Genomic DNA, 12397 nt, shown 5'->3' with positions numbered 1-12397 from the left:
TATTCTTCACTCTGAGATAGAATTTGGGAAAAGTCCGGGTTTTCCAGTGACTCACAGTCATTCTGACAGTGAATCATCTTTAGGAGACTTGCTAATCAATATAGGTTAATTAAGAAAAAACACCAACACCCCTTTTCTTGGACAACTCATTTACTGGGTTCTGGCCAATAGCTTCAGGGCTGGTCAGCGTGAGAAGCAGTTTCAGAAGGGATAATTCTCAGAGGAATAATAGCTAATGATTCCCATAACTTCCAAACCACATAAGTTTCACTCATGACCTCACTTTCATGACCTTATTTGTTATAAAAAGGACTCCTAGAGAAATTACTTAATATTTACCACTGTTTCACAACATGGCATTGACTGAAACCAGGCCAATGCAATCTGAGGAAAAAGCAGAATGGTGTGGCTGCTGTGGTTCAGTGGTTGAGCATTGACCTGTGACCCAACAGGTTTCCAGGTTCAATTCCAGGTCAGGGCACATGCCCAGGTTGCGGGCTCAATCTCTGGTGGTGGTGGGGAGAGGGGCGGTGTGCGGGAGGTAGCCAATTGATGTGTCTCTCTCATCAATATTTCTCTCTCTCTATCCTTCTCCCTTCCTTTCTCTCTAAAATCAATAGAAACATGTTTAAAAAGAAAAAAAGAAAAGAAAGCAGAATGGGCTGATTCGTGAGGTCTAAACACTTGGATTGCAATGGTTCGCCACCTGACTAAAAGAACCATAGATTTCTAAAACAACGATATTTTGAGTAAATATAGGGATGGGCAAAAGTGGGTTTACAGTTATGAGTATGCAAAACACAAACTTCATTCTTGTATTATTATTTATTAATTATTGTATTATTTTCTATATGAACAACTGTTAAGTTTATTTCCCCCCACCCCTGTAGATCTCTTCAAAACGCTTCAGAGTAGGTGATATGGGACATCAGAGGAAGACATTTTTAGCATGAGCAAAGATTGCTTTAGGAAGAGCACAGGTTGGCATATTATCAAAGATCGCGAGAAAGATGTGAGGACTTGGAAAAGATTTATTGAAAGAGCTGGACTTGATAGGAGGCACTCAGAAAGTAGCTTGACTTTTCCCCCTATGGTTGCCCTTTAGACATGCTCTGTGGGATCTTTTATTCTCATCCCTGGGGATATCCCAGGCAAATTCCTTAGCTTTTTGACCATTTTCAGGTCACATGAAATGTTATCACTCAGGTATTATGAAATCCCATTCAATTTGAATTAATTCAATTCTTTCTTCATAGCTCAGATTGAGTTTGGAAAATGAAATCAGGGGGACAGGGTGTTTTATTTTTGTTTTTGATTTGTGCTAATGCTTGCTCTCCCCCTTCACCTTGCTGCTTTGCTGCTTTTAGCTTTTCCAAGATGACGCTGAGGATCAGTGATAAGACCGGAAGGGTCTTTCTTGTCTGCTGCTGTTTGTCATCTCTCAGCTGTCTAATGTCCTCCGTCGCATCAGACAGTCCTTTGGACCTTTCCGTGTCCTTCCACGCAGGGCACTTCTGACCTGCAGTTCCTGACAAGGCTGATGAACCTTAGCAGTATCTTTAGTCAACTTCAAGTTTGTAGAATGTGGTCACTTTGATCTTCTTAAAATTCATATTGCTGAAATGTTAAAATTTGGGACTGCACTTGCATGGAAATCTAACAAAACCCACTGGTTGGCTGTAATTTTTTAGTGTGTGGTTCCAGGGCCTGTGTACCCCTATTCCAGTTTACTTTGTTTCCAGTCTCTTTAAGTGCTCTGTGTGGTTGGGCATCAGATCCTGCCTGAGTGACTCTCTGTAATGGTCATGATCCACCAAGGTTATGTGAAGGATCTTATAGTTGAGACTCAGAAAATTCAAAAGACATAGTCCCCAGGAAGGGATCATTAAACATTCAGGTTTTACAGTGTCGGATTTTACTTATTTTTAAAAAAATATTTTTGTTGATTTCAGAGAGGAAGGGAGAAGGAGAGAGAGAGAAACATCAATGCTGGTACAATATTTTTTTTAAAAATATATTTTATTGATTTTTTACAGAGAGGAAGGGAGAGAGATAGAGAGTTAGAAACATCGATGAGAGAGAAACATCGATCAGCTGCCTCCCGCACATCCCCCACTGGGGATGTGCCCGCAACCCAGGTACATGCCCTTGACCGGAATCGAACCCGGGACCCTTCAGTCCACAGGCCGACGCTCTATCCACTGAGCCAAACCGGTTTTGGCTGGTACAGTATTTTCAAATCAATAAATGTGATACATCACATAAACAAATTGAAAGACAAAAATCACATGATCATATCAATAGACCCAGAAAAAGCATTCAACAAAATCCAACATCCATTTATATACTAGTATATAAAAGCCTAAGCCACCTTTATGACCGAACGACCAGAATGACCGGTTGCTATGATGCTCACTGACCACCAGGGGGCAGACGCTCAATGCAGGAGCTGCCCCGTGGTGGTCAGTGCACTCCCACAGTGGGAGTGCCAGTCAGCCAGAAGCTGGGCTCATGGTTGGCCTGAGCCTCTCCCGCTGCCACAGCAGTGCTACCAAGCGGTGGCGGCAGCAAGCACAGCAGGCCGGGATGAGCAGCAGCAGAGCTGTGCCCAGCCCTGACTGGGGCTCTCCCCGGCCGTCTGCTGCTTCATCACTGCTACATCCCCTGAGGGGTCCCAGATTGCAAGAGGACGCAGGCCAGGCTGAGGGACCCCTTTCATGCATGAATCTGTGCACCAGGCCTCTAGTTTTTGATAAAAACTCTCAGCAAAGTGGGAATAGAGGGAGCATTATCTCAACATGATAAAGGTCAATATGACAAACCTACAGCCAACATCATACTCAATGGGCAAAAACTAAAACTATTTCCCCTAAGAACAGGAACAAGACAGGGATGCCTGCTTTCACCACTCTTATTCAATATAGTACTGGGAGTCCTAGCTACAGTGATCATCAAGAAGAAGAAATAAAAGGCATCCAAATTGGAAAGGAGGAAGTAAAACTCTCATTACGTGCAGATGACATGATACTGATATAAAAAACCCTAAAGACTCCACCATAAAACTACTAGACTTAATCAACGAATTTCGCAATGAAGGAGGATACAAAAAAGAAAAAAAAGAAACAATAATGATGAGAGAGAATCATTGATCAGCTGCCTTTTGCACATCCCCTTCTGGGGACTGAGCCCTCAACCTGGGCATGTGCCCTTGACTGGAATGAATCCGGGACCCTGAAAGTTCACAGGCCGATGCTCTATCCACTGAGCCAAACCAGCTAGGGCTTTACTTACTGTATTTTAGAAAATATTTTTACAGAGAGAGGAAGGGACAGAGAGAGAGAGAGAAACATTGATGTGAGAGTGAAATGTCGATTAGCTTCCTGCAGCACGCCCCCTACGGGGATCGAGCCAGAAATGCAGGCATGTGCCCTGACCAGGAATTGAACTGGCAACCTTTGGTGCCAGCACAACACCTAACCAACTGAGGTACACCAGCCAGGACAGATTTTACTTTTTTTTTTTTTTTTGCCATCCATATTAAAAGTTTAAAAGGCAACTTAAAGAATTAGAAAGACCTCTCAGCTATTTCCATTGTAAGATATTTTTGTGTGAAATTCTCCTGGTCTTTGTTATTGGGATGAGGTGTGGAAATCATGAAGGCTGCTCACCTAACATTTCAGATTTTCTCTCCTTTTCAGCACATAATAGGATTGAACTTTCCTGCCCCTTTTGAGGGGCCAGAACCAGGGTAAAGCTTTGTATTACCTTTCCTAGGCTCAGTGATTGTAGAAGCATCAGACATACAAACAGACAAACAAACTCCACAAAAAGCCTCCACCTACCTGAGTCCCTGAGTAGTTTGAGAAAAGCCTCCTTGATGACGCATAGTGTGAGCAAGAAACACATTTTTGTTTGTTAAGACACTGAGATTTTGGGATTGTTTCTCACTGCATCATAACCTAGCCTTACATGATTAGTCTAGACCAGTGGTTCTCAACCTTCCTAATGTCATATGAAATCTTAAGACTTTACCTCTCCATTTCAACCTAAGCTGTTTGACAAATTTTAGATTAACTGAGCACACACCTCATTACTGGAGCAAAAATGGAAAATAAACATCCTTTCTCTTTGCTGGATTATTATCAGAATCTACTGGGAGTGGTGGGAACAAGCAATTGAACCTATTGGCTAATTGTTAACAGAAGGAATGCTTAAGTGTCAACTATTGAAAAAAATAAAAATTATCCCTTTAGTCAGGCTTTCTTTAGCGCCCAGATGGATAATGCTGAACAACTCGTCTTTAATTGTTTAACTCAGTTATTTGGGAGGCTATTCTGTTCTAAACAATCTCTGCAGATCTCAAGATGGGGCGTTAGTACTTAAAAGTTAAGTACTCTATAAAATCACTTGATTGCTTTATGGTAGAGACATCTGGTGATTCCTGCTTTCAAAATCTTCTAAGGAGAGGTGTTCTACTGCATGTTTTCTGGAGCAGAATTTGGGTGTTTGAAAAATGCCAAGTTAATACAGTAAAAACACCCCAAAACATTCAAACACCTGGAGGCTAAATAGCATGTTATTAAACAATGAATGTGTTACCGAGATCAAGAAAGAAATAAAAAACTTCCTGGAAACAAATGAAAATGAACACACAGCAACCCCAAATCTCTGGGACACAGCAAAAGCAGTCCTGAGAGGGAAGGTCATAGCACTACAGGCATACCTCAAAAAAGAAAAATCAGTAATAAACTATTTAACCCTACAACTTAAAGAACTAGAAAGAGAACAAGAAAACCCCAGAGTAAGTAGAAGGAAGGAAATAATAAAGATTAGAGCAGAAATAAGTAACAAGAGACTAAAAAAAACAATACAAAAAAATCAATGAAACTAAGAGCTGGTTCTTTGAAAAGATAAACAAATTGTTAAACTGTTAGCCAGACTCATCAAGAGACAATGAGAGGACCCAAATAAATAAAATCAGAAACAAAAGTGGAGAAGTAACCACTGACATCACAGAAATACAAAGGATTGTAAGAAAATACTAAGAACAACTATATGCCAACGTGCTGGACAATGTGGATGAAATGGACAAATTCCTAGAAAAATACAATCTCCCAAAACTAAATCAAGAGGAATAAGAAAACCTGAATAAGAGAATAACAATTGATGAAATAGAAGCAGTAATAAAAAAACTCCCAGCAAACAAAAGCTCAGGTCCAGATGGCTTCACAGGGAATTTTACCAAACATTCAAAGAAGAACTAACACCTATATCTTCAAACTATTTCAAAAAAGTCAAGAGGAAGGAACCCTTTCAATCTTTTTTTTATGAGGCCAGGATTGTCCTAATTCTAAAACAAGATAAAGACACTACAAAGAAAGAGAATTACAGGCCAATATCCCCGATAAACAAGATGCTAAAATCCTCAATAAGATATTAGCAAACGCATCCAGCAATATATTTAAAAGGTCGTACACCATGACCTAGTGGGATTTAGTCTAGGGATGCAAGGCTGGTACAATATTCACAAATCAATAAACATGATACATCACATAAACAAATTGAAAGTCAAAAATCATATGATCATATCAATAGAAGCAGAAAAAGCATTTGACAAAATCCAACACCCATTTTTGATAAAAACTCTCAGCAAAGTGGGAATAGAGGGAGCATTATCTCAACATGATAAAGGCCAATATGACAAACCTACAGCCAACATCATACTCAATGGGCAAAAACAAAAACTATTTCCCCTAAGAACAGGAACAAGACAGGGATGCCCACTTTCACCACTCTTATTCAACACAGTACTAGAAGTTCTAGCCATAGCAATCAGATAAGAAGAAGAAATAAAAGGCATCCATATTGGAAAGGAGGAAGTAAAACCCTCATTATTCGCAGATGACATGATATTGTACATAAAAAACCTTTAGGACTCCACTAAAAAAACTACCAGATTTAGTAAATGAATTTGGCAGGTTACAAAATTAACACCCCAAATCGATGGCTTTTTTATACAGCAATAATGAATCTTCAGAAAGAAATTAAACAATCCAATTTACTATTGCAACAAAAAAAAATTAAGATACTTAGGAATAAACTTAACCAATGAGGCAAAAGATCTCTATTTGGAAAACTACAGGACATTGAAAAAAGAGATAGAAAAAGATACAAACAAGTGGAAAAATATACCGTGTTCATGGGTTGGTAGAATCAACATCATTAAAATGTCCATAGTACACAAGTCAATCTACAGATTCAATGCAATCCCTATTAAAATACCAATGGCATATTTCACAGAGCTAAAACAAATATTCTAAAAATTTATATGGAATCAAAAGAGACCCCGAATAGCTGCAGCAATCATGAGGGGAAAAAAAGCAAAGTTGGAGGAATCACAATACCAGATTTCAAGTTATACTGCAAAGCCACTGTAATCAAACAGCCTGGTATTGGCACAAGAACAGGCACATCAATCAATGGAACAGAACAGATAACCCAGAAATCTACTCAAGCCATCATGCTCAATTAATATTTGACAAAGGAGGAAAGAGCATACAATGGAGCCCAGGCAGTCTCTTCAATAAATGGTGCTGGGAAAATTGGACGGATACATGCAAAAAAATGAAACTAGACCACCAACTTACACCATACACAAGAATAAACTCAAAATGGATAAAATACTTAAATCTAAGTCATAAACCATAAAAATCCTAGAAGAAACCATAGGCAGCAAAATCTCAGACATCTCTCATAGCAATATGTTTACTATGAGATATATCTCCTAAGGCAAAGGAGAAAATTAACAAATGGGTCTACATCAAAATAAAAAGCTTCTGCACAGCAAAAGAAACATCAACAAAACAAAAAGAGAACCAACTCTATGGGAAAGCATATTTGGCAATGATATATCTGATAAAGGGTTAATATCCAAAATATATAAGGAACTCATACAGCTTAACAAAAGGAAGATAAACAATTCAATTGAAAAAGGAGCAAACGAGCTAAGTAGACACTTCTCCAAAGAGGACATACAGAAAGCCAAGAGACATGAAAAATCATCTGAGAGATGCAAATCAAAACGACAATGCAGTACCATCTCATACCTCTCAGAATGACTACCATCAACAAACCAAAAAGTGACAAGTGCTGGTGAGGATGTGGAGAAAAGGGAACCCTCATACACTGCTGGTGGGAATGCAGTCTGGTGCAACCATTATGAAAAGCAGTATGGAGTTTCCCCCAAAAATTAAATATCAATCTGCCATTTGACCCAGTGATCCCACTTCTAGGAATATTTCTTAAGAAACCAAAGCACTTGTCAGAAAGAATGTATGCACCCCTGAACTCATAGCAGCGAAATTTACAATAGCTAAGATCTGGAAACAGCCCAAGTGCCCATCAGTAGAGGAGTGGATAAAAACACTATGGTACATTTACACCATGGAATACTATGCAGCAGTACAAAAGAAGAATCTCTTACCCTTTGAGACAGCATGGAGGGACCTGGAGAGTATCATGCTAAGTGAAATAAGCCAGTCAGAGAAAGACAAGTATCACATGATCTCACTCATATGTGGAATCTAAGTAACAAAATCAACTGATGAACTGAGTGGATCCAGAGACATGGAAGCAGGAACAGAGTGGGGAATATAAGAGGGAAGTTGGGGGAGGGTGGGTGGGTGGGAGGTAATCCACCAAAGACCTTAAATGCATATATGCATAACCCATGCTGAAGGCCTGGGGCAGGGGGGAGGGGGGTGTGGCGGCAGGCTGGAAGGGGTCAATGGGGGGAAAAAAGGGAAAGGGACATATGTAATTATTTCAACAATAAAGAATTATTTTTAAAAAAGAGTGTACCCTTGAAACGTTTTATAAAAAAGAAAAGAAAAATGCCAAGTTAAACTATTTAATTTGAATAATAAAACATCAGCTTTGTCACCTATAAATCTGAAAAATAAAGCATATAGTGATTCTTTCAATTGATAACCAGGGTACCTGGACTTCTACAGTGACCTTCATTTTTATTTTTCAATCTTTGCTTCTTTGAATATCGAAAACTTTGCTGACAACAATTGATATCCAAGAGTAATAATCTAATGAAAATGTTAGTTAATTATTTCCCAAGCCAAATATTACCCCAGTAACATGCCCAATCATTAGAAACTACTTTATTCTTTTAGCTTTGATATAATTATCTTTACAGAACTATTACTTAGTCTTATGTCTTTAACCTTTATTGTGTATCAATATGAGAAGTGACTATATACAAAACATCTCTTCTAGAAAATTGTCATCAAACATAGTATAGATTATACTGTTTAATTTTATTAAAAAATTGGAGCTTGTTCAATTCTTTATTAGAGTTCAGTACCAGGATACAGTTATCTGTCCTTAATGGTATACTTTTTTTATGAGGCAATACATGAGTTGCAACTGGTTGTATTCTCCAATTTCCAGGAAACTCAAAGCTAATTTTACACTCAGTTGCAATGCCATCTTTTAGACTAGCCTGTTTTGTCTTGCTTGTCCTTCCCTTCTGTCCTTTCCCACCCATTTCCTTCTCTTACCTTTTCTCTTTTATTTTCTTGTGAAGATGGCATATTTTATCTTTCTATCACCATCTTGGCTGCTTTTTATATTTATTATTATTTATTTATTTATTTTTAATCCTTACCTGAGGATATTTTACCATTGATTTTTAGAGAGAGTGGAAAAGCGAGGGACAGAGAGAAATATCGATATGAGAGAAGCACATTAATTGGTTGCCTCCTTCATGAGCCCCGACCAGAGCCCGAGCCTGGGAGGAGCCTGCAACTGAGGTATTTACATTCACTTGACCGGAATCGAACCCGGGACCCTTCAGTCTGCAGGCTGACGCTCTATCCACTGAGCCAAACTAGCTATGGCTTGGCTACTTTTTAAACATACCTTTTAATGTGACCTCTCTCTGATGCTATTTGGAAGTGTCATAAGTAACAAAGTCAGGTCACGTGTTGGGAGACCCATGGCTGTTTCAGGAGTCTCAAAGGCTTATTTGCAGAAGGTCTGGGAGACTGCAGGGATTATGCACGCGTGCCACCCAGGTTTTAATGTGCCATCTATATGAAAGGCACACCTCCAGCTCAGTAAGCAAGTGCTGGTGATTTTTAACCCAGTGTGTCTTGCATTGGTCTCTTACCTTCTTTTCTCAAAGGTACTTTAATAATTCAGTCCTTACTTGGCATAAATTTCCTTTTCAGATGAAGAGGTTTACTCCCATTTGCTAGTGCACCCTTACATTCTCCCTCAGGTTTGTTGAAGTGGTTCTCAATCTTAGGAAAGCTACCTCACCATCCCATACGAGTCTGCCCATATTTTACCCATCTTTGAAAGCTAACCTAATTTCATTGCTTTCTAATGACTTTTCAGGTCCCACCAGCCAGAAGGAATGCACGTATTGTGTCATTCATTTGTCTAACAATAGCCTGGAATATTTCTTCCTCTTTTCCCTGAACTGTTATTTAAATTATATACTTTTATTTAGTTTTCACAGACTTTTGCCTGGTCTGCACCTACGCCGTTAGCTCTTTGAAAGAAGGGACCTTATTATCCAGTGCTTTGGATCTCCCCATTTTGCTTTAAAAATTTTAATCATCTGCTGTATTTCTACACAGAATGAGTATTGTTTTTTTTTTTTAAAAAAAAGTTTATTTGGTAATTTTGAAAAGCTTATATCTACTCCATAATAAGTTTTTACATCTTTTAAACATATTTTATATAATAAAAATTATTGTCTTTTAAAACAGGAGTTCTAAATATTCCAAAAATTTATATGGAATCATACAAGACCCCAAATAGCCACAGAAATCTTGAGGAAGAAGAACAAAGTTGGAGGGATCACAATACCAGATATCAAGCTATTTTCCAAAGCCACTGTACTCAAAACAGCATGGTACTGGCACAAGAACAGGCATATGACCAATGGAACACAACAGAGAACCCAGAAATCGATCCAAGACAATATGCTCAATTAATATTTGACAAAGGAGGCAAGAGCAAGTAATGGAGTCAAGACCGTCTCTTTAATAAATGATGTTGGGAAAATTGGACAGATACGTGCAAAAAAATGAAACTAGACCACCAACTTGCACTATACACAAGAATAAACTCAAAATGGATAAAAGACCTAAATGTAAGACATGAAACCATAAAAATCCTAGAAGAAGCCATTGGCAGCAAAATCTCAGACATCTCTCATAGCAGTATCTTTACAGATACATCTCCTAGGACAATGGAAACTAAGGAAAAATAAAAAAATGGGACTATGTCAAAATAAAGAGCTTCTGCACAGCAAAAGAAACCATCAACAAAATAACAAGAGAGCCCACTGTATGGGAGAACATATTTGCCAATGTTATATCCCAATGATACATCCGATTAGGGGCTAACTTCCAAAATTTACAGGGAATTCATACAATTTAGCAAAAGGAAGACAAACAATCCAATTAAAAAATGGACAAAGGACCTAAATAGACATTTCTCCAAAATGGACATACAAAAGGCCAAGAGACATTTGAAACAATGCTCATCTGAGGGATGCAAATCAAAACGACAATGAGATACCACCTCACACCTGTCAGAATGGCTACCATGAACAAATCAACAAATGACAAATGTTAGTGAGAATATGGAGAAAAGGAACCCTCATACACTGCTGGTGGGAGTGCAGACTGGTGCAGCCTCTGTGCAACAGTATGGAGTTTCTGCAAAAAACTAAAAATGGAACTCCCATTTGACCCAGTGATCCCACTTCTAGGAATATATCCCAAGAAACCAGAAACACCAATCAGAAAGGATATATGCACCCCTATGTTCATAGCAGCACAATTTACAATAGCTAGGATTTGGAAACAGCCTAAGTGCCCACCTGCTGATGAATGGATTAGAAAACTGTGATACCTCTACACAATGGAATACTATGCTGCTGTAAAAAAGGAGGAATTTTTACCATTTGCAACAGCATGGATGGAACTAGAGAGCATTACGCTAAGCCAGTGGTTCTCAATCTTCCTAATACCGTGACCCTTTAATACAGTTCCTCATGTTTTGGTGACCCCAACCATAAAATTATTTTCATTGCTACTTCATAACTGTAATTTTGCTACTGTTATGAATCGTAATGTAAATATCTGGTATGCTATATGTGTTTTCCAATGGTCGCGACCCACAGGTTGAGAACTGCTGTAAGTGAAGTAAGCCAGTCAGAGAAAGATAAATATCACATGATCTCACTCATACGTGGAATCTAATGAACAACATAAACTAATGAACAAAAATAGGGGAAAGGGGAGATTGGAGAGGGCAATGGGGGAAAAAGGGACATATGTAATACTTTCAACAATAAAGATTTATTTAAAAAATAAAAATAGGAGTTCTAACGTATTTTAACTTAAGAATCTGTTTGAAACTAATCCATATTTTTAAAATGAAAATGATCAAAATATCTATGTCAACATTTCCTACATTTGAGTGTAATCTGACACTTTTTTCTTTCCTCTGTAGGATGGCTAATATTTACAGGGTGTGTGCTAGGTACTTGGCTGGCCTCTTTAGATTCCTCATTACAACCTTTATGAGGTGTGCTAGCACTTAGAGAATCCTGCCTCTCAGACCATCCGCTTCATAACCGATGCCTGTGATATTCCTTGGTCACTGGAAGAGCATGGTACAGGAAGGTTCACTTTTAGGTTTCTTAAGATAAATTATGCAGATTTTAACAAAAGAAGGGCATGGAATAATGAGATGTTTTGCAATCTTTATATCTCCCTCTATGGTCATGAGAAAGTTCGCTTGTCACTTTTTAATATTTCTATTACAAACTAGAGCGAGTGTGTCTCTCAGTTCTCCAAATTAGAAGGTAAAGTTTGTGGTTGGATCTCATTGCTGTCGATCATCTCAGATTTAAAGAAGGTGGGCAGACCTGCTTCAGGGAAAGAGGCAAACAGGTCCTGTTCATAGAAACTGATTGTAAGCAAACCTTTTTTTATGGTTCCTAAGATGGGGAACCAGGTATTTATAGCACAACATGTAAAACATTTCAAGGGAGGAAACTTTAGCAGTAGTGGGCTGAAAATCCAACATGAGTGCTTTTTGTTTATTAATATTATCTTAAAAAGGAAATAAAAAGGACTTTGTTGAAGAAAAACCTCGAGTAGATGTTTGTCTTTGGAGTTTTTAACCTTTGTCTCACAACCTTATAAAAAGTAGTAATCATTAACTTAAGACTTGGCAAGGAGAATGGACTGTCCCTGAACTTTGGCCCCAAATTCCTCTACTGCAGAGATCTTTACATATCCGCTTTTCACATGTGAGAAGTCTGATATTCAGGAAAGTTAAGTTTACTTGCCCAAGATCC

At 38.4% G+C, this 12397-nt stretch overlaps 1 protein-coding gene across 1 annotated transcript in view; it reads right to left on the bottom strand.

Moving 5' to 3' along the window:
• The window catches only part of EYS (eyes shut homolog), a 1266634-nt gene that overhangs the window by 18140 nt on the left and 1236097 nt on the right, over positions 1-12397 (bottom strand). Inside the window, 2 exon segments of the mRNA XM_059702239.1 lie at positions 1346-1383; positions 4678-4690. Coding sequence (XP_059558222.1) covers positions 1346-1383; positions 4678-4690 — 51 coding nt within the window.

The sequence above is a fragment of the Myotis daubentonii genome, chromosome 6 (assembly GCF_963259705.1).
Source record: "Myotis daubentonii chromosome 6, mMyoDau2.1, whole genome shotgun sequence".
Taxonomy (NCBI): Eukaryota; Metazoa; Chordata; class Mammalia; order Chiroptera; family Vespertilionidae; genus Myotis; species Myotis daubentonii.
Note: the sequence above shows the minus strand (reverse complement) of the source record. Positions and strands in the feature narration are given on the sequence as shown.